Below are 23,132 nucleotides of genomic sequence, written 5' to 3'. Positions count from 1 at the left end.
ACACTTGCAGCACACCTAAACCCCATATCAAACAGTAGCAGCTGCAGAGAAGCCCCAAGCCACCTCAGCTTAATCCAATTTGACTGGCCATCACTGTGGGCGATGCTGGATGGAACATTATGTGAGGTGGATGGAGCTTTTTACTCTGCATTAGAGGAAGGGGATTTATCAGTCCACGTTTTGACTTTAATGTGGAAAAAAAGGGAACTGGTCAAACACTAATATTTATACAGTTATGTCCTACCACAGGGAAAAAAGGGGTAAAATTACTAATCTGACATTCATCAATATTAGTGAAATAAAAAAGACTCAGTTCACCATCTTTGAATTTGGTGTTTTAATAATACATGTGTGTGCTTGATATGTAGCAGAGTACTGCGAATAATTTTTTACTAACTTTAACCCTGACACTCTTTCCTTTAAGGGTACATTCACAAGTTGGACAGACTCTATTTGTGTTGCTTGGTCGCTTTGCAGCCCGCACATAATTTGGAAACTGGTGAATTGTCTGAGGAGACTGAGCTCCAGTGACAGAGAAAGTGCAGAAATAAGCTTTTAGCTAATCCATGCCAAACATATCAGACATCTGTCGCTCGAAGTGCCGGCCAGCCTTCTGCTCCGCGAGCTCGCCTGGCACTTGAAACTAAAGATTTCAGAGAGGATCCTCAGATTATGCTGCAATATATCTCCCCGCACTTTCATGCTACATGCATTTTTATCCTCGCTGCCAACGTATCAAGGGCTCCCCGCGGTTTAAATGTCAGGAAGACGCTCATCCCCACCGACGGAATTAACTTACAGTAGGCTCGGCAAGCGGGCGTTCCAAATGAAGGGATGCACCATCAGGAGATAATGTTACTCACCTGAGCTGCAGCACTGTGAAAACAAATGAGATGTGAGCAGATGCAGAAGCACCGTGGCACTGTGATGGCCTCAAAACAAACAATTAGCCTCCCGGAATTTTTCCGTGAGGGACGAGTTTGGCAGCGCGTCACGATCATGCTCTATCTTTGACGGCAACAACCAGTAAAGCTTTAGAAGGCGCTGGGCGTTTATTTTTCGCACGCTTAAATCATACATCCTTTCACACACTCTCGTTCTCGTTATCCCTCTGCCTCGTAACAGATGGTGGGAAGGATTCACTCCTGGATGAGACGCAGGCAAAGAACAAGAAGCATGAGCACCACTGCACTTAACCACAGCGTCACAGAGGAGTGTTTTTTTATTGTTTGTTTTTTTTTTTCACAACAGCTCGATTTTGAGGAGCAAATGGTTGATCAATGGGATTGCCCAGAGTGGTTGTAGCACAGCATCTGTTGCTTCTTGCATGAGCTCTAATTATCAGACATGAAAGCTTGATTATTCACAGAGAAAAAAAAAAAAAGGAACAAACATCGTATAAAGTAGACGCATGACTCGTTGAGTCACTTTAAAAAAAAAAAAAAAAAAAGCACCTGAGGGTGAAACTAATGAATTGTGCTGACAGAGAACAGCTCACAGGCATTATGTAATGTTGTGTTCACGGTATGCTTGACATCGATAAGGAGGCACAGTCGGGCTTTTCTTCGTTTTTCTGTTTTTTTGTTGTTTTTTTTCCCGCCCTTTTCTTGGAGCCCCTGCCCCCTTTTTACGTTCATTCAACGGATGCGATTGAGCGACTGTATTCTTGAAATCGTGAAACAGAAACATAATGTCGTGCCTAAATGGACAGCTTTAAAGGCAGCGAGACTCAGTGGGCCTGGGAAATGCAAAACTGAAAAGCTTTGGCACCCTCTGCTGTTAAAGGGATTTCCAGATGGCAGATATTTACACAGACCTGCTGTAGTGATGCAGACATGCCAGACGGCAGGAAGAATGACGTGCAGGTTGATGGAGTGGATGATGAACGTGTGCTCCTGTGTGAGATTTCAGGACATTATCACGCTCTAATTAATCTTCCTGTTGAGGTGCTTGCAGTCACTTCGGATGGGAACTCGTTCTGAGATTCATATGAAGCGTCTTGTCAGGAGTTTAAGTCTATGTTAAAATAATGGAGAAAAAGAACACAGTTATTTCGCTATCACTTATCCTCTCGTTCCCGGGTGACGACTCCCAGAGGAACGCCAGACTAATTGTTGCTGTTGGTTGCTTCACGTTCGCATTGAAGCCTCGCATCTTCTCTCCCGCTCCCTGGAGCACTTGCACATTTGCTCGGCTGTTATTCGCTGGGGCAGCTCTTTGCCTGCATGGTGCACGGTTATCCAGGGTGAAGTAAGACAAACATTAATTGGTGGCACTGGATCCTCTGCTCTGTACCTGCTGTGAGCCCACTCCACGCTTCGGTGTGGCAACCCCATCATCCCTCCCGTCCGAAATCTCCTCTGACAGGGCCAGCAGCACCGAGCTCCTGGTTATCATTTATCATCCCAGCAGATTGGCTCGCGTAACACGCGGCAGACTGATGGGTCATCCTCATGCTGGGGACCTGGCTGGAGCGAAGCCGTGGCGAGTTGTCTGCATGATTGGAGAGCAGAGAAATGGGGAGGCGGGCTTGTCATTAAAGCGAAAGGAGGGACCCTTCTAATTCATCTCTGTAGTCATTGCTCTGCAGTGGAGGTCCTTCAGACAGCTCCAATATCGTATTAGCACACCTGCAAAGGTCCCAAGAGGAATGGCTAAAGCTTCTTAGTGGTGTTGCTCACTAGCTCCCTCAGAGATGTACACCAGAGATTACCCCATTAATACGTCCCACTACTCACTGGGGGCTGTGTGAGGTAGTTACGTTCTAATGCACATCTGTAGGATACCACAGGTGGCCTCATCTTCGCGCTCGGAGGTACGCTGATGTTTTTTTTTTTTTTTTCAGGCCTTCGCTGGTTCCATCGACACCGTGTAACATTCGCTTTTCTCATCGTCAGTGCGACGCCTCGCAATGTTCAGCCAATTTCGTTTTTGACTTAAAGCAACACTTTTCATCTGCTTGGTAGTCGCCAGGTCATCATTTAGTCATGAGCCCCCACCCCCACAAAATGTTTTCTTAACATCTCAGGCAAAGGAATTAGTACGTCCTCATGTGAACGGACTGTTGCTTCCAAAAGGTCAAAACCAACACGCTAATCAAAGATACTGTGAAGAGACGCGAGCCGCTCAATCAGTCCGGAGGTGACTTTGTGGACTCATGGGCATATGTCCTGTAGCCTCTACACGTTAATGAGCTTAATTTCATAGCAATGCTCAACTAGAGGATATCTCTCCCTCCCCTGAATGTCACCATGGATACTAACTCTTATTCGGTGTTAATGGGTGAGACAGGGACAGTTTTGCTTTGATGACAAATTGAAGTATTGGCTGGCTTTCATCTTTTTTTTCTTTCTTTTTTTTTTTTTAGAAGAAATACAGCCTTGGACACAAAATTTGATTTCACTTCCCAAGTATCTAGTGGTAATATAAACTGTGTTTTAAAGTGTATTTTTACCTTAATGGAAATTACTTTTTAGCATCCAGCACCTCTGCCGCCTTCCTGTTACTCATCCCCAAGGATGGACAGACTCTGACAGCTCGGACTCTGTGCTGCTGCAAGGTGAGTGAAATTACATTATTACCGGTTTAATAAAGTAAGCTAGTGCACAAACAATTATTTTAATAGGCTGTAAAAACAGACGCCTGAGGGGGTTCATTATTAATCTTAGAAGAGACTTACTAAATCAAAATGTGTCAAAACTCGTCCAACCGCCCGGGACACAGTACAGTATGTATGCGTTCATCTGTAACAGCGCTGGAATGCCAGTGGAGGAAATTCTCAGAGAAGTTGTGCGGCACAATTTAAATGGACTGTCTGGCTGTGATGACAGAGGCACAGTTTACCATGACCATTCATGCTGCTGAAAGCAGCTCTCTGAGCAGATGTGATCAGCAGAGGCAGTGTCTCCCTCCAGCCCAGATTGACAAGCCAGACCAGACTCGGGAGATGGATATCACAAGGGACAGCTGAGCTGCAGGAAACCAGTGGTGCAGGCAGTTTTCAGCCAGTCTCATTACATCGGACAGGTTGATCCAGGCAATTGCTCTTGAGACAAGGTGGACCCAAATAAACTAATTGTGCAACGCAGGCAGAGGATGACGAGTATGATAAAGATCCCTGGTTTAAAAAATGACTGTAAACCGTAGAATTGGGAAGATTGTTTCTACCTCAGATAAAGCAACACACATGTGAGCGGTATTATAAGCGGCTTGGTTTAGCAGAGTTAAACAATGATGTGTGAGGCGATACATTGAACACACAATCCTATTCTGTTATGTATATATTTTCAGACAGGCCACATTAGTCAGAAGTAAAACTATGAATGGGCGATTTATTCAAACTGGGCACGCTACAATCGTAATGATAATTAGTGTAATGAAGGAAACATCTTGTCTGCAATTTGTTCATTCACATTCTCTTGTAACAGTGCATTGTTTAATGCCCGTCTACCACGTCCAGCATAAAAGCTTCAGATGATCAGCAGCAGCAGCCTATGCAATCCTTGTCTGCGTTTCAGCATTCTCTCATGTGTCTCACTCAGCATGGCAAGAACATAATCTCTGGGCATTAATCTTTATTATTCAGCAGAGCCACTGCAGAATTCAGATCGCCAACGATATACTCAAGGTCACAGTGGGAAAGAAAAAAAAAATGACACAGATTAATAAATCAAAGTGTATGCCCCCAATCAAAATGTAAGTGGAACACTCAGTATTGATTGAGGTATCCTTCCTTTGCTCAGTAAAACCATACTGAATACATATTTCATAACACATCCACGGGCACTTAATTGAATGACGCTTTTCACTTACTACTTTTTCTATGAGTTGGGGTGGGTTAAGCATTCTGGGGCCGTGGTCTTCATCTGCTGCTTCTTCTCTGGGAATGCAAACCGCCAACTGAGCAGTTGTCTTCAAACCCATTGGTTTGGCAGATCACTGCTCAATTGACTCATGAACATGAACATCATCTTACGGGCACTAAGCTGGACTGACCCATACACTACACACAATTCATTACCTAAAAAATTGTAAAATAAAATATCTGTCAGAGATGTGTTAGAAGTGGCACCTTTTAAAAGCACAAAATCAAGTTTTCTTTTCTGTGATTTCTCTCCTGAGCAATGATTGGCTAATCATTGCTCAATAACACGTACAATGCACAGTAGTTGTGCATAGGAAATTAGAGTGACATAGAACTGTGTGCTAAACTAAAGTACAGTAAGTTGCAATTGCTCCTATTTCTGTACAAATAGCTCCACACCTACAGCGGTAAGCTTGGCTCCGTTCCAACCACACTCGTGCTCTGACACAGACAGCTGTGGAGGGCACTATTCTCTTGGAGTATAAATATATGCTGCAAAACTTTGGGAACCCTTTGCTTTTCTCTGACAGACACAAGAACTTTTGTCAGCAAGGTGTGCAATAAGCATCTTTCGACTGAGGCAACTTGTGCTGCTGCCCATCACCTGAGATGGAGAAGTTGGGAAGGCGAGATCTGCCAGATGATACACTACTATTAATCTTTATCTGGCTATATCCTTAAGATTTGCTTTAGGTTGTTGTGTAGATTCTGTTCAGTGCTTCATTTTAAAAAAAAGGATTCAATTTCTACCTGGTCTCTGGCAAAACATACTGTATAAATTTATAGTAAATGCAACAGGTTACTCAGATCAAATTTAATGCACTTGTGGGTAGGTATGTGGAATTTCCTCCATCTCGGACACAAAACATGTGCTTGACTTTCGAGGAGTGCGGTCAACTAGCAAGCATCAAAGCAGACTCAGTGTTGAAAAGCGTTTAACAACCCACCGGAATGGCACTTAATGTGGTGGATGCTCCACATAAAAGGTGGAAGCAGGATCTAAGCGGGTATGAGAAGGGCGTGAGGGATGGAAAAGGTTCGAGCGCTAATGTTGGAGTACTTCCAAAACAAAGCTGATGCAAGACCAAAGTAAAACTGGATATTTCAAACCAACTGTAAAATCACACTGACAAAATGCTAAATATAAAATATCCATCCAGTGATCATAATCTTTTCTTCTTTTTTCCCTTTTTTTCTTTCTTCTGTTTTTTTTCTGTTTTTTGTTTTTTTTCTGGTTTGTTTTTCATTCATACAACCAATCAAGTTCTGAATGTGCACCACAAAAGGGACCAGTTTTTAAGGAAGCAGCCATGAAGCTTCTGAGACAGAAATGACCAGTTTATTGAAAGTTTTTTTCACATCAGAATACATTTTTGGAGCTTAGTGAACTTCATGGACACAGAGAAAAAAAAGAACATGACGTACAACACCAGGCCTAGTGAATGGTCTGAAGATCTTACATAACTCTTATTGTCGCTGGGTTTAAGTTGCCCAGAAATAATTCTCCTCTTTAATAGACAGTCAATACCTGCCATTTTATTTAAACTTTATTAAAACCAAACGTGGGTAGATGACATTCAATTTTTATCAACTTGTCTTCAAAAAGTCAATAACAATCTCTTATATTTACAGTATATAACATATACAGAATACGAGCCTGCTGATGATGTGGAATTAGTTTTTGTTGCTATCACAAATCAGACCATTAAACAGCAGAACTGGAGCATGGAAAATGACAGCGATGAAAAGCGCTTTTCACACAGCACATCCATGCACTGAATGGCTCAATCGTTGGAATACTGTACGCCCAAGAAGTGGCCCGAAGACAAGCTGACGAAGGAATCCCCTTCACGGTAGTTACCCCAGCTGCTTCAATGCGCACACAATGGAGTAATGACACAAAAGAATAAGGCATAAACATGAAATGTAACTGTCTACACTGAAAGCAACATCAATCTGTATCAAACGTACAGGTACGTATATAATTTTAGTAAGGGTTCACCTACTTTAAACACATACACTATAAGCCGGATAGCAGGCCAACAAATGCAAGGGCTGCACACCGACCTATGTTCATCAAAGAATGCTATTCATGGTGGATGTCTTAGTCTAGATTTTGATCTAAAATTGCGTAACCAATTACACAGAGGGTGGACACCCGTCCAGGTGAATGATAAAAGCGCGTATTCCTGTGTGACAGAGTTGGGGCTGTCCTGACAACGGCAAATCGTGAGAAGCTTGAAAAGTTTCTTATCGGCCCATGTGAGTGATTACGAAACAATCCCATTCTCCATTGTGTGCCAGGGAGGCTAATTATTTTATCATAGAAATTTTAATTAGCTGTATCTCCGAGTCGTCCACGCAGCTACAAATGCCAGATAGAGCCAACAGTCTGTGTGCGAGGCCTTTCACAGGAATAACTACACTTCAGATAGAACGAGTACAAAGAAGATACGGGCTGAACAGGAAGAATGGGGAAATTGCGTTTGAGACGCTTTAAAAAAATATATAAATAAATCAGCTTTAGGGATCGTCAGTATTAACGTAGAGCCTGTCCCGCCAGGCAGCCAATGGTGGCATGAATGCCTGAGTTGTGAAAGACAAGATTTGTGTGCAGAGAAACCTAATTGAAAAGATGAGTGCGATGAAAGGTTTGTGAATACACGGCAGGGTCATTAATAATAACACCTACACACTCCACATTACGCTGCCCAAGATTTGAACTCCATTCGAGTGGAGCAGAGAGGAAGGGGTTAAAAACGAAGGTGACAGGGATGGACCAGTGGCACATGACCGACTCTAGCGAGCTTCCAATCCAGAGAAGACAATGGATTTACTAGTTTATAACGCCAATGACAAAATTACAGGGTCAACGCACATTTGTCTCCGTTATTAATGTCTTTTTTCGAAGCATCTCCAAGATTGTTTTTTTTCCCCCATCCCACCCCCATCACTCCCTCACTGCGCAGAGTAGAATAAATTATAGACAGGAAAATTAAAATGTGGCAGGTGATTTGTTGGAGAGATAGTTTGTTATTGTGCACATTCAGAATTGATAATTGCCAAGGTGACCTATGATCCCCTTGATTAACAAGGACACATCTCTCTATCACGACTGCTCAGGGGGATACTTCCAGAGCCCTTTGTCAGCATGATTTCGCTGCCTTTCTGTACAGAGTGAATCACTGATATACAGTGTATCAGTCATTCACATTATTCCCTGTAGTACCACGCTATACTGTATATTAAAAAGGGGAAATTATGATGTTATTTTTTTTTCATAATATGCAGATTCATGAGTTGGGTCACGTTGCTTGACATATGCTGTGACTATATATTATACTAAGAGAATAAGAATGAGATGGGTTAATACATAATACGAAAAGTTGCAAACTAGGATTAAAACATTTTAGGCTGATATAAAGTAACAGAAACTGTCAAGGTTTAGCCAAATGCTTATAAGAAATGTGCAGCGTATAGTATGGCGACGGTAAGTTTAAGCCTGTCATCCAACCCGCTGCTGAAAATAAGGTTTTCTAGTCAGGAATACTTGTCAATCCACAGTGTCGGGGCAGCGCCTCATGGAATATTTACATAGTCAGAGAGAGGAGGGGGTTGCGGGAGTCTAAGGCCTGGTTGGAACAACATTCAAAGGAAACGGATAAAGGCCCTGAGGATTCATGCAGCGCAGCATTGTCTCTGATGAGGAAAAAAAATAAAACACAAAACCCAGGAACACTGCTGAGGAAGAGAAGTACCGTGATTTAAAATTCTGTTCTAGACCCGGTTATGGAAAAGGCAAATGGGAGTGTGAGTGGAATGTAAAGCGGTGCTGCATGCACCAGCCTGGCATGGTTCAGGTCACACATGCATGACGGATATTTATTCATTCATTTATTTATTTATTTTTTGTCTTGAATTCCGGGTGTGGAGAATGCGCCTGCTGAAGCTTAGCAGCCTCTCGTCCCAATAAGGCTGCCCAGGCAGCATCTGCTGCAAAGCTCACAAACAGGTTTTTCCCCGCATTTGATTTCTCCCCGCATTTTCGTCGTTCCAAATTGTGCCCGGCTTCTTCCGCATGTGCTCGAAATGCAAGTGAATTTATTAATATTTACGCCGAGCCATTTGGTAAACAAGTAACACTCGTGGCTTTGAGATTTGGTCGGGTTTGGTGGCTGGCAGCGTCGGTTCTCCTAAAGGAGGAATCTGGACAGGAGAAATCCCTTCGAGCAGACTGGTGAATATCATATTTAACATCAAAAAAAAAGACCTGGGAGGGGAAACTAGAGAAAGATGCTGATAAAAAGCACACGGGTCATTGAAGCTTCTTGAGATAGCAGCCAGTAATATTACAACAAATTGTTCTAATTGCTAAAATGGGAACTTTTTAAACCTAATTTCATAGTTATGTATATTGTGAATTTCTCATAGAGATGAATCAAGTATCTATCTATCTATCTATCTATCTATCTATCTATCTATCTATCTATCTATCTATCTATCTATCTATCTATATTATGACCTACATTTACCAACAATAAACATGGTCCGAATGGTCCAAATCCAACTACTTGACTGTGCTAGAATAAAACTTAAAGACAGTGACACCATTACAGGTTCCTGAATCCATCCATTTTCCCCCCTCTGAGTATAAAACCTGCCAGGATGCTGTTAGCTGTAAGTAGAAACGTAGAATGTTGGTTTGCACCTTATTTTATATAATTGCAGGTGGCTGGGGTATGTTTACTTTTTTAAGAAGTAGGACTGTGATTATTTCCATTCCTGCTTCCTTGAGAAATATGACAAACCCAAGCAGGAAATCGCCAGAGCTTTTAAAAAAAAAAAAAAAAAAAAAAAGCCAATGTAGAAGTGCCAAAAATTGCAGTTCCTCAAATAGCCACTTGAGACTAGCTCCAAAAGCAAGGAAATCCCCATAGTCCTGCACGGCACGATGTGGCTCTCTATAACTAATTTCTCCATTCATTCATGGCAAGTGTGGCAGGTGGTTTCTGTGTCGGGTTGCAAACTGTCTGACTACAGTAGGTGCAGACAAGATGGCATTAAAAAAACAGGATTCCTGTGGGTTTGTCCACCTTGAAATGGCATCAGTGGTCAAACCCCTGCAGCAAGCAACATCAGTTTCCCCGTTTCTGTGAAGAACCACAAAAGTGTGACCGTATTTGTGTATCTTCCTTCCTCGTGGATCCGTCTGACACATGAAAAGAGCTTTTAGTTTAAGTATAAGAATAAAATGGGTGGGGAAGATTTGTTTACATCAATTTTAGGTAAGTATTTACTGCCAACTGCAAAAAAAAAATAAAAAATGGCACCACGTTCAGACGCTGGCCTTTAGTAGATGTCCTAGTCCTAATATTCTAGAGCCAAATTGGCATCTTACCAGACTCGTATCCCAATAAGAAGAGAGATCTAGCCATGCCAGGCAACATATTTCCACTAATTTGGTTAACATTACACTCCATTTGACATTTGTCACTTTTAAAGTGTATAATATTATTATTCTCTGTGCCCCGGCATGAGTGACAAGAGCATAACTACGGTTTAGGCCATTTCCACTTGCGCAAGTGTCTTTAAAGTTATTTTAGAAAGATTAATTAAAAACAACATCCACACTGTTGGAGCGCCCAGACTCATTTTAAGCCTCATCATCTTTACTTGTTGTTGGCAGAGTGTTATGGAGAAACACAGTGTTTGTGACTGTCAACATTAATCAGACAACACACAGCTAGTTCTACTTCTGAAAAGCCAGCCACCACCAAATAAACCCTTATTCTGATAAGTACTGTGTGTTTATCTCTCGGCTTGCCAGTGCCTTCGAATAGATTCATCAGAGTTGTCAAGCATTTTATTCAAGTTCATTAACACATTTATGTCTTTTGCTTGACAACAAGCGGTGGGAAGGGTTAAAAGGAGCACAGTCAGTGCTGCTAAAAGATGAGATCATATCCCCCCTATAAAGCATTTTTACACTGTTGACTAAGTGACTTTTTGATTTCCCAGATTGCTGTGAAGATGCTGCAGGGTCAGAAGCACAGTTACATTTAGACTGGAGGCACTGTGCGAGTTAGACCTTGGCCTAAAGTTTCAGAGAAGGGTATCATAGTACACTCTGTCAGTGCACCACAGAGTTCACCTCATTAATCAAGCAAGGTTATTCTGAGTTGGAAGAATGTGCCACCACAGATAAGACAGTGGACAGTCTGTAAAAAACACTTGAAATACATTTCCACTTTTAAAATTAAAAAGTACACTTAAAATTTATTATTCTGGGGATGATAAATGTTGCATTCGTGATAAAATTTTGATAAAAGTGGACCTCTGAAACCTTGATTTATAACTAAATGACATGTGAATAAGTTATCCGCGTTTGAAAGACGTCTCCGCGGACCCATTTCATTTGGAAACGCTTGAAGACTGTCTTTTCACACGTACGGCAATAAACGCAAACGTGTGAGGCTTTATTTACATTGGTGCCTACGCTGGTACGGCAAATTATCTTCCCTCATCATTGTTATTGTCTTCCCTCATCACTGCATTTGCGTGAATGATAGATTTCTTTTCATTACATCCAGATTTTAATTGCCGTGGTTAATAATGCACCGTATCGACTAGCGAGGACCGTGGGACCTCGGGAGTCAAAAGGCTCATATTCCGCACGTGGGAAGTCGTTTTGATACATCGATCCCGAGCGCAGTATATCTTCAAAGAGCCTCAACTATGCATCTTTTTGACAGGCATTGATTATCTCATACAGTTAACATACATTTCCCTTTGCGCCCACTTGAAGTGTTTATGATTGCCATACAAGAAGAAGTGCAAGAACTGCCCTTAGCACTTAACCTCATCTAGACTACAGCACTCTGCAATTTCTGCAACAGTTTTTAATTAAATATGAAGAAAAATGGGAAAACAGCCCTTGAAGGGATGCAAGGAAAGCACTCACGCTTTAATTTGTTAATAGAGTGGTACATCGTTAGTGTAATGATTGCATTGAACCATAAGACGCAAGCCTGTACACGCTGATGGTGACATCCAGTACACATGACGCATGCAGAACATAACTGGGAGCATGAATCCCTAATGCAAGCGGTCTAAAATGAGTGTGCGCATTGGAGTCTCATGGTATGTCTTGATATGTTCACAAGTTTCTTTGGCACTGAGCTGTCCGTGAAAGTGATTATGCTTTTAAATCCGAGGGTTGGCTGCTTCTTTATTTAATCATGTTGCTCCAAATAGTTTGAGATCTGGGAGTTCCTCCTGTGAGATCATTGTTTTTTTGTACGTGAAGCAACAAAGAACCCCTTTTACACAGCTATTGTTCACAGATACAATAATAATATACATCAAGCAGATTTACAAGCAAGACTGACGGAAACTTTGGTCCATCTTTAAAGTTTTCCAAACGCGTTCAATATTCTGAGATTTTTTTTTTTTTTTTTCACATTCATCAGAAGCCTTTTAGATTACCCAGAGGCACCCTACATGCATCCGCATCATAATGGCTTCTAACAAACTGTGTACAGCTTTTTAGGATCAATTGGCTTGCAGTAATTGGCAGTCGTCTTTTTGATATCTTGTTCCAGTATAGCTAGTAGTATATCAAACATCCTGAAATAGACCTGGAAACCATCTGGATAATTCAGAAATTCCATTACCAGCAGGTGAAAACACCCTTCATCTTGACATTTCCTCAAGATTGGATGAATTTGATATTTTCTTTTTGTACTTTCAAGGACCAGAAAATCATCCTGACAAGCTGATGACTCTATTTTGTATCATACTGCAATTTTGATAGTTCAGTTGTTGTTGTTTTTTTTTTTTTTTAAGTTTTTGTTGTTGATTTTTTAAACAATCTGAACAATAAAACCTACCAAACTCTGTAAGTAACATTTTGTATCACATGATTGATTGAAAAGTCATGTATGTTGTCACTGTTACTGTATGTTGAGGCTATACCAGTGGTGTCCATGGTCCATTTTTAATTGGCCTACAGCAAATTCTGTTCATATAATGAAATATGGCCGACGCATATAACTTGAACTGGACTGTACTGTTCTATTTAGTTTTAGCAGTAGGTTGTGGTAGCATCTTGAGCGCTGCAGCATCTCCAGAAAACAAAACTGATTAAAGAAAACATTTGCCACAATTTGCACAAATGGCAATGCCAAAGAAATGCAAAGGGGGAAAATGCAGGGATGTTTGTCTATTTGATATGAAACACAACTGTTGCTGTGATGAAAGAGTATAATATACGATGACACTATGAAACCAAACATCAGACCTATGGTGGTGCCAAGATGAAACGAACGAATGAGGGTTAAGATAATGGCAGCTACTGTTGACATGGGATTACACTGGGAAACTTCTCTCAGATAGTAAATTCATAAAAGAGGATCTCAATAAAGTCGGCAAGCATGATTCAACCATGTTAGCAGTCTGCAGTAGAAGCAGTCTGAGCAGCTTTTTTGAGAGCTCTGGTGTAGGTCCACCCCTTTGTATATTTTCACATGGCATTTTCACACATGGCCCTTAGAGAAAAAAGTTTTGACAGCCCTGGTCTAAATCCATTCCAGCTGCTTTTAGGATTGTAAGAACAACTAAGAATGTCAACAGTTTTAAAAGTCGGCCAATTGACTAAGTCAAGGTCCATAGTTTAAGTCACATTAATGTGCAGATTACTCTCTGTATCAGTATAATCTGTACGATTTGGTGTCATAAGTTAAAACATCATGGGGATCACTTAAGGAATTAGGAGCCATCCTCTGAGGACTATGTGTAAGTGTCCCATGGCAATGTCAGCCTTATAGTGACAAGAAAAGTCAGAGGATCAGGAGTTAGCAGAATTCATCCTGTGGAGACCACAGAAGGGCAATATTTCATGACAATCCATCGTGCTCCATCTTTATTGATCCCAAACAATCAGCGAGAGAATCGCAGAGATAGAGAAGCAGACGGAAATACTAACGTGGACATACGCTGCTAACAATCACAGCTCCTGCAGTCTGCATTGCCACCTCGTGTAGCTACGTTGCTGGGGAGCCGCTATGGAGCTGTAGCTATGGTGTCAAATATGCAGAAGCATAAAGTGCGTTGCAAGTCAAACCAAAAAACAAAACAAAAAAAAAAACCCAGAAGGACATCAAAGAATCACTACACCTAACTATCACTGGATATTGCATGGCAAAGGCAAGAAAAACAGTCCACAATTCGACCACGAAGGAGATATATAACTTCTGTGATGACAAATGGTGTTACAACTAATTCCACGACGACACAGGAAGCTACACGAGAGAATTCAGCACTTCAAGAAAAACTTCTTTCAGACAAGCTCATTTGGGGTTTACCAATAAGTCATCCAGCTGAGATTCCTACAGGGAGGAGCCCATTATCACTGCGCTCAGACAGATGTAACATATGGACTACGTGGTGCTAACTGAATTGACCTGAGAGTCTGAATATATTTTACTGGAGTCTGGAGAATTTGCCCTTACATGTGCTGGAGTTAGCGCCTGTACAAAAGGAAATCTTTCAATGAGAGCAATCCGGCTCACAACCCCTTAAATCACTTTGATCATAATGGTACATAATGGCTGCTTCACATCAATAAACAGATGTTTGTCACATGATCAAAAGACTGATGTGCATCGCATCTGGTTTTGTAATAGACATGCATGCTGTAAAACGGCCATTATATCAGACAGACGTACTGTAGCCGGCAGTGGAACGCACATGGGTGAGTGCAGGCTCAGTCACACAAACAGGAGCAGGTGATAATAGGGCTATTCTTTATGCGAGGTCATGAATAATTCAAAATCCACGCGCTCAAACAGATTCTCGAGTTGACAGAATAATATGACGGATTCTGCAACTGCTATTAGATGAGAAATATCACAAATGTTTTCAAGATTCTAGCGGGGGATAAACTGATATGCAGTACGTGCCACTATTGCACTCCAGCTGAATGCAATATCAAGGAATTCTGGAAAACCTACAGGACTCTTTATATGTTTAGAAATGCATACTGTATTTCCTGTACCAGCTATTCACTGTGCTGTTTACAAAGTCATCTGACACCCATTTGCCTGCAAATTACTCTCACAACTCAAATCACATCATGTTATTCATGTTGTTTATTTGCTCATTTTTAACATCCAAACCTCTGTGAGAAATATCAAGGAATCACATTGTCACTGCAATTGCACAATAAGGCACACTGGTCCAATCTGATCTCCTATCATGCCATTATTTCTTACTCAGCCTTGGCTACATAGAACCACATGCCCTCGTGAATTTAATCTTTTCTCCCGCTCGCAGAATGACCGAACGTGTAGGGTGCCATTTGGACACTGGAAAATGTCCTTGCAGAGGAGAGTGATGGCAGCATTCCTGAAGCTTGACAATTGGCCTCCCTGTGAGTCAGTGGAGAGATAGTTATTGTGTTTTCATTGTTCAATAAGACTTTGCATGATTTTCTTCCACCTCTTCGCTTACTGAGCCCAAAGCTCCCAAAACGCCAAAATCTTCATCATGGCCGTGGAAAGTGGGCTGGCTCGAGGTCACCGGCTGCCTGGGGAAGACTGGAATTAGAAAGCTTCCAGTCGCAAGCCATGGAAACCCACTGCGCCGAACGCCTCCAATCTCCTTGATAAGTTTGGCAACAGATTAACAATGTTGTAAACGCAGCGTGGTGCAGGATGTTGGGGGTATAAACAAGGTCTTTCAGAGTCTCACAATGCTGCGGCTGATGCTCTCTGTGTCGTATTGGTGCATTCTTTGGAAAGGCTGGCTCACAAACACTTTAGACCGAAACGTCCTGGAAATAAATAAACAAATCGGCTCTTCATGCAGCATCTGCTCAGATGGATCGCATTCAGTCGGGGCCTGAAAGAGACGGCCAGGCTAATGAGGGCTAACTGTTCACAGACAAATAATTAGAGCGGTTGACCCAACCACGAGAAAGAAAAAAGTACAATTATGGGGAACAATTGGAAATTTCTGGACTAACCAATTTAATGTAAACCTTTTTAAATATGCAAATCATTCAGAATATGCAAATTGTCTCATTCAGTTTATTTGTGCCCGATGAAAAAGACCCACCTATGTGAACAAAATCATTCCTTCATCTTGAATGGAAAGGCAATGTGGTGATCAGGCGAATCAGATGACTGTGAAAGTCGTACCCATGTCCATTACTGTTCCATTGTTTCCATGGATTCAGCCTGTAGGCAATGAAGGCTATTGCAGAGCTATTGGTGCAGCATTGCCAATGACCAACTGCTGAAGCCTGGAGCTTACATTGGAGTTAATTGACTGTTGATTGTTGAATGAATGCCTCCCAGAATGTCAGGCCAAAGGAGTTGAGAGAAGGAAGAAAAACGCATTAAGGCTGCCTTAAAGAGTAACTTTGTGAAGGAGCTCATTGGCTACAGGCATACATATTCCCCTGATAACGCAGCAAGAGGCGACTGAGCGAAAATCAACCGGGAACAACTATCCAAAGACAGCACAAGTTGCCAATAAGCGTTTGATGTTCCAGCAACGTGAAGGCGGCGAGCGGGAGGACGCGCAGCGCGCACCACACCAGAGAATAAAAACCAAAACAGCGACTGTCACCCATCAGGAGAGGAGGGGAAAATAACCAAACACCCCAGCCAGCTTTCAGGTCCCATTGATATAACGCGCTCATGCACTTCCCTCAAAAACAAAGTCATGACAATAATAGTAGTTAAAGTCCATGAAATATCCCTGCTTGGAGAACGCTGCAAAGCGCTGCGTTGTCAGAGCACAACTGAGAGGGTCCAGTTCAGGGGGGAAACCCTTTTGACTCGAATTAAGGGGAGGCTGTATGAAAAAAGAAAAAAAAAAGAAAAGCAGCAGGAGGAGGAGGAGGAGGAGAAGGAGGAGGAGGGAAGGGAAGAAAGTGGTGGTGCCAGACGCAGCGGCAGTAAGAAGCGTACGTACGTGCTTTATCTTAGCGGCTGAGTGTGACGTGATATTGCAGCCTGCTCCTGGAGCTCTGCAAGCACCAAGCAAAGCGCGTCTATTTCTCTCTGTGTTGTAACTCACTAGCCCCCCAACATCTCACATCCACCCACTACGGATCTCTTTCTTTTCCTCTCTTCCCCCCTTTTTTTTCCCCCAGAAGGGGGGCGCGCGACTTACCGGAGAAACCGTATCAGTTGGAAATAGAGACGTGGAGTCGGCCGAATTAATTTATGGTAATACTGTAAGAATCGCTCTTTTCTTCTCATCACTCCAAGAATTTCTTCCCCTCTCTCGGTCTTTCTCTCCCTCCTCTCTCTCTCTCTCCTCTCTCTTTCTCGGTGGCTGTCGTGTGTTGTTGCGCTCCGTTTTGATGGGAAAAACCCAGAAGAGGAAGAAGGAGACGGGGGGATATGAGCGGGCAGACCGGAGTGTAACGCATTTTATTTTCATCCATTGAACCATCTTGTTGCGCCGGACTTCTATTGTCGGGAATGGGGAGTATCGATTCACTGGAGGGCTGCAGAATTTATTTATAAAGGATGTGGTCAAGTATGCTGGAAAAATAGCCATAGCTTCCGCAGTGTAAGGTAAGATATTATTATCATTATTATTACATTATGATTATTGTATGAAGCTCCCGAAGCCCACTGAAACCCCAATTTTCATATGTCATCTCGTGGTTAAAGTTTAGCCTCCCCCCTGTTAAATATTTGCCCTGTCTATTCAACACGATGGCTTTGGAGCTTTCATCCGCTCGCATTAGTCCAGGGTGCTTAACGGATGATTTTTAAGAGCTGATCTCTCTCTTAAGAGGCAAAAACCACTTTAAAGTGCCGTACGTCGGACTGACACCGCATGAGATGTAGCCCGTGTCTCTATATTCTGATTTCCTCTCGAGACGAAATTGCTCTTGGAAGCCCGTCATTAAAATCAGCGTCTCTTGACGACCGATTTTGTCCTCTCTTGAATACTGATTTTTTTTTTACGCGTAGCCTTGGCCACAAATCTTGCGGAAGGATGTGGAATCATTTGGATTTATCGCATCCAAAAAAAAAAAAAAAAAAAAGCTGGTCTAACTCCACACTGCTTCCACAAATCCTTATATAACGCATATTTTATTCTAATGTAGCGTGACGGCCAGCTTTTATCATTCAAAGGGAAATAAGTTGGAGGCACATTCATCTGTGGGAACTGGTGTCTATAGCCTACTTTGGATTTGAACGCCTACACAGACGCACACATACATGCGCACAGTGTTCGAGACGCGCGCACACACATGCACGTTCTTCTGTGACACTGCTCACAGCTGCATTGCCTGTAGGATTAAAGCAATCAGGACATCGCATTGCCTTCTCCCTCTTTCCATCTCCCTCTCCCCCCCTCTCTCTCACACACACACGCACGCACACTCACATGCATGCACACACAGTTGTGCGCGCGCACGCGTGCGTGGAAAACACACACTCGAACACACACAATGGCTCTTTATCCAATTGCATTGTCAAAATATGTCAATCCCGAATTTCGGAGTCATGCAGCCTGTGTGGCGGACCCAAAGCGCGCAGAAGGATAGAAGCCAGAGACACCCAGGCGGACGCAGAAATACATACATTTCGTCTGTGAATTTGTCTTCCTCATATTAATTAACTATCCTGCGAGGAAGCAGTCCGAATCACGGAGAACACAGCTTGTTTGAAAAGCTCCTGGTTACTGCGTAAAATGAGCAGTTGCATCCCACAACTGGCGAGGGGCTGCGCCTTTCACAGTTTGTCTTTTGATGTCAGATATTCTAAATAGCTACATTTGAATATCTCCAGGGATTGTGCCATACCAAATACGACCCAATTAATAATGTCTAAATGACTCACATTATTGCACCCACCTCCCTCAGTAAAAAATAAATAAATAAATAAACGGTGGCAGGAGCAACCACAAGGTGGCAATGTTTGCACAAAGTATAGTGATGGAGGAGGCAGGATGGGGACACAAAAGGCACGTTGCTAAGGTTAATGTGTCTTTTCTTCCCCTCCGCATGGCGGGACGTAATAAGAACCGTGTGAGGCACTTCAATCAGACTTCACAAAGATCATCTATCATGTGTCCAGTGTGTTTTGGTTTAACATCCCTTTGTGTAATTCTCTTCGTCTCCCCCTTGCAGGCCAAATGACATAGGATGAAGGCTGTTCGAAACCTGTTGATTTATATATTTTCCACCTATCTTCTGGTTATGTTTGGATTAACTGGTGCCCAAGATTACTGGTGTTCCACTCTGGTCAAGGGGGTCATTTATGGATCATATTCGGTGACTGAGATGTTTCCCAAGAACTATACAAACTGTACATGGACGCTGGAGAACCCAGACCCTACCAAATACAGCATCTACCTGAAGCTATACAAGCGAGACTTGAGCTGCTCTGAATATTCTTTGCTTGCTTATCAGTTCGATCACTACTCACACGAAAAGATCAACGAGTTGCTGAAAGTCAACGAGTCTATAGTGTACCTGTGCGACTCGAAGAATATTTACATATTTTTGCTGTATGACAAGAATTTCGTTCAGCTACGGAGAGTTTTCCCTTACGATTACAATGGATTGACGCCACAGAAGCTGGATGAGGAGGAGAAGTCTATTGTGGAGTTTTTGGTGTTGAACAAGGCGAGCCCCAGCCAGTTCGGGTGCCAGGTGCTTTGTACGTGGCTGGAAAACTGCCTGAAATTAGAGAAAGGGACGGTGGAGACGTGTGGGATCGTGTACACGAAATGCACATGTCCTCAGCATTTAGGCGATGGAGAATCAGAGAGCATGCTCATGCTCAACAATGTGGTCTTACCTTTAAATCCACAAACGGAGGGTTGCTTGTCACCCCAACTACAAGCTGGGCAGGTCTGCAATCTGAGCGCGGAAGTGAAACGGCCTCCTAAAGAAGGTGAGTATCACGTCATCTTCCTCCTTGATGCTAAAATAGAGCTTAATGGACTACCGTCTGCATAGACATGATAGTAATCAATTAAAATGTGCACGTCAGTCACTCCTATCTTTGCCCTAATTGCATGTTTGAAGTGTGATGGCCCATGAAACAAAGAGCACACATAGACGTAGTATGGACTGTAGCTGGCTCAGAACAAAAGCTGCCAGAGGAGTTGGGTGCAGCAAAGACCACACCAGCACAAACCAAACAACCTAAAAGGGACGAGGGGAGGGGGTCTTTCATTCGGGTGGCACTGGATTCAAAATGCATTGCTGTGAATTTAAAATGGCTGTTTTTGTACACACCAGCTCCGACTTAAAATGGCTGTAAATCCCAAAATAATATCCTTGTGTGTGTTTATACATTTATGTCAATGTCATCCATACAGAGACCGACAACGGTCAATATGGACACATCTGCCATTTCTTTATTGGCATCTATGTCACATGGAACGATTGGGATCATGGATGCAGCAGTGCCTGATCGGATCACATGGCTCAAGCAATGCAACATTCACAATTTGTGGATTTAGGAGTTTGGCGTTCTTTTAAAATTCTGCAAAACAGCATGAACTAAACACATTTAGATCATTTGATGAAAGAATATTCTTATTTTAAGAGCTGTTCTTTAGGGATGTTTCCAAGTGTTTCCAGTGTTGCCATAGAGCAATGCAACGTGTTTTCACACTATGTTGGAACTGAGCAATTATAATGGAAGCCCTGACTTGTTTGCAGCAGTAATGCAAACATTATTTTATTGATTAGCACACATAAAACATACATTTGTCCACAAACATCCACAGGTAGACACCTGAATGAACGTTCAACAGTAAACTGCCACAATAAGGGTTGTAACTTGACGGCGCAGGGGAGGGGGTGGGTCTTTTTTTTTTTTATATCTTTTTATTTTATTTTTATTTTTTGTAGTTAACACACTACTGTAGCTTTTTTTTATGAATTACAAAGAAAGCCCTTCTTGACACAAAGCTGCTTGCATTTTGACAGATAGCAGAGAAAAATCCCCGGAGGAATACGGCACGTACTTCAGAGCGGGGGTGCGTTTACCACGACCCAAAGAGAGAGAAAAAAAAAAGAGGGGTGTTCATCACAGCACGCCGAACCAAAAATAATGAGTCAACGCTCAGATTTGGTGGAGGTGGGGGGGTAAAAAAATAATGATAGCAGGAACGTTATGGCACTGGCTCCCTTGTGGCACTTACCAAAATAACAGTTATGATAATAGCACCCTGGATAGAAAGTGGCAGTTTTCTAATCAAGAAGAACAGATGAATATTGATTGGAGTCGATCAGCTGTTCAGTTGACTCCTGCAGTTTTTGCCGTTATTTTTGTAATACCAGAGGTGCCATTTTCCACATGTTTTATTAATCGGCTAACCTCCATCTAGTTGGATGAGGAACGCGCTTTGAGAACAGTTCGCCTACCCTTCCGCTAGAGCCCTTAAGCGATAATGCATACAGTATCTGATGCGAATTACCGTAACAGTTCAGCCTGCAGTCAAGAGGCATGTGCAGTAATAGCAGAATGCATGACTCAGCTGCGCGTGCGTATTTTATGACATAAATCTATCATTTACGAATCTCATGACCACGTCGCAAACTCTACCAGGAAGCATGATGCTTATTTTCACAGAAAAAAAAAAAAAAAAAAAAAAAAAATGTCTGCTGCACCCAAATAACATTTGGCATTTTTCTATCCGCATGTTAATAACAGCTTAAGAGCACAGCTTATTTTTTTTCCCCCCTCTCAGAAGATTTTCCACGAGCTTCTATTTATAGTGTCGGTTGATGGGAGGTTTGAATAAATCCGTTTTCATCTGGATAACGGGGAGATCACCACTGGGTTTAAAAGAGCACTGTGTCTCCTGTGGCATCGCGGCGACAGAGTGGGTGTTCCTGATGAAGAATAAAGCATTACAAATGGCCGACAAGAGTTTCATTTGATAAAATCGCGCGTCTTTGATCTTCCCAGTTCCTGGTAGAGGATGGCTTCACAGCACATCAAAGAAAAGCAGGGCTGTAGGTTGTGTACTCCAGCCGTGCCACCGAAATACCCCACCAGTGTTCCACGCAGGCTGAGGATAACAACATTTTAAAGGTTAAAGCGCTTAACTATTTAAAGTGATTATTCACACAAAAGACGGACTGCGCTCTTTGATATTGTGGCATTTTGAAAAGCCACAGTGACACGTCGAAGTCCAGATGTACTACACGGATGACTCATTTATGCAGTTTTATTTTTATCACATTCTCCCGTTTCATGAATAAAAGTTGTAAAAGGGAGGAGGCGGCACAGTGGCGCAGTGGTACTCACAACAAGATTTAATTCCTTTTCACCCTGGTTATTCCATGTTAGTGTAGGTTTCCTCCAACGTCCCACACAATCAAAATCAAGTAAGCTGACGACTCTTAAGTGAATGAGATGCCTTCACTTTTTACCATCTAGTTGTCGAGTCCTGGGTGATTTTTTTATTCACGCTTTTTTTATTCTGCTGTCAGTTCAGCTAGGTGAAGACCGAATTTGTGGCAAAATCAAAAACAGCTTTAAGTAAAAGCTCGTTAGCTTTTTTCCTTAGAGATCCTCCATCCTTAGAAGTCTACGTCCTTTTCGCATCCTCAGCAGATGCATTCATGCGAGCTTCAAATCCTCAAATTCATGTTGCACTTCTGAAATCATCCACAAATTTCACTTGGCTCCAGGTGAAATACAGCATCATACTGTCATTTTCTTTGTCAGTTCCCGTGGAGGGGGAGTTCATTGTGCTTTTTTGTTGCTAAGGAAAGATTTGGTTGAATGTTTCAAAGGATTAGGGTCAAGGAGTGTCATTGTTATGAGAAGAATGTGCTTTGTTGCATGTCCGCCAAGGCATTCGCTGTTAGCAAAGCCTCGATACAGTGAAATCCATGCCAAGATTCTCGCTGTTCCATGAAAAACGTGACAGGAATCGTGGCAGTTACTTATTTTTTCCATAAATTATTGTCGCTGAAAAACAAGAAAAATGCTTTAATTCTGTCAGATATTTTAGGTCACGCTACTGTACCCACCTCTTCTCCATTTCCTATTGTAAAGGGGTGAATGAATTAAATGTAAGAGTGACAAAAGGGGTTAAGTGTGACGGTGGGAGAAAGATGCTTTCGGGAGATAAAGACTAAAACCCAATAATGTGACTCACGAACTGGAACTTGTGAAATGCTCAGATTAATATTTAATGAGTCCACAAATGGGTCTCCAAATCCATTGTTGGTACAGAAAGTAGGTTAGAAATGACTTCGGCATCA

The 23,132-nt window shown here is 42.3% G+C and overlaps 1 protein-coding gene across 9 annotated transcripts in view; it reads left to right on the top strand.

Moving 5' to 3' along the window:
- The first annotated feature begins 14,994 nt into the window (after positions 1 to 14,994).
- adgrb3 (adhesion G protein-coupled receptor B3) overlaps positions 14,995 to 23,132 on the top strand; it is a 110,596-nt gene continuing 102,458 nt past the window's right edge. For 3 of the 9 annotated variants that reach the window (XM_047602554.1, XM_047602555.1, XM_047602552.1), the window contains exons 1-2: positions 14,999 to 17,454; positions 19,026 to 19,794. In XM_047602554.1, coding sequence (XP_047458510.1) covers positions 19,041 to 19,794 — 754 coding nt within the window. In that variant the 5' untranslated portion in view covers positions 14,999 to 17,454; positions 19,026 to 19,040. Of the gene's footprint in view, positions 17,455 to 19,025; positions 19,795 to 23,132 lie in introns of all 9 variants that reach the window. The other 6 variants (XM_047602558.1, XM_047602556.1, XM_047602553.1 and 3 more) reach the window with 3 other exon arrangements.

The sequence above is a fragment of the Mugil cephalus genome, chromosome 13 (genome assembly GCF_022458985.1).
Source record: "Mugil cephalus isolate CIBA_MC_2020 chromosome 13, CIBA_Mcephalus_1.1, whole genome shotgun sequence".
Taxonomy (NCBI): domain Eukaryota; kingdom Metazoa; phylum Chordata; class Actinopteri; order Mugiliformes; family Mugilidae; genus Mugil; species Mugil cephalus.
This window is presented reverse-complemented; position numbering and strand designations above follow the sequence as displayed.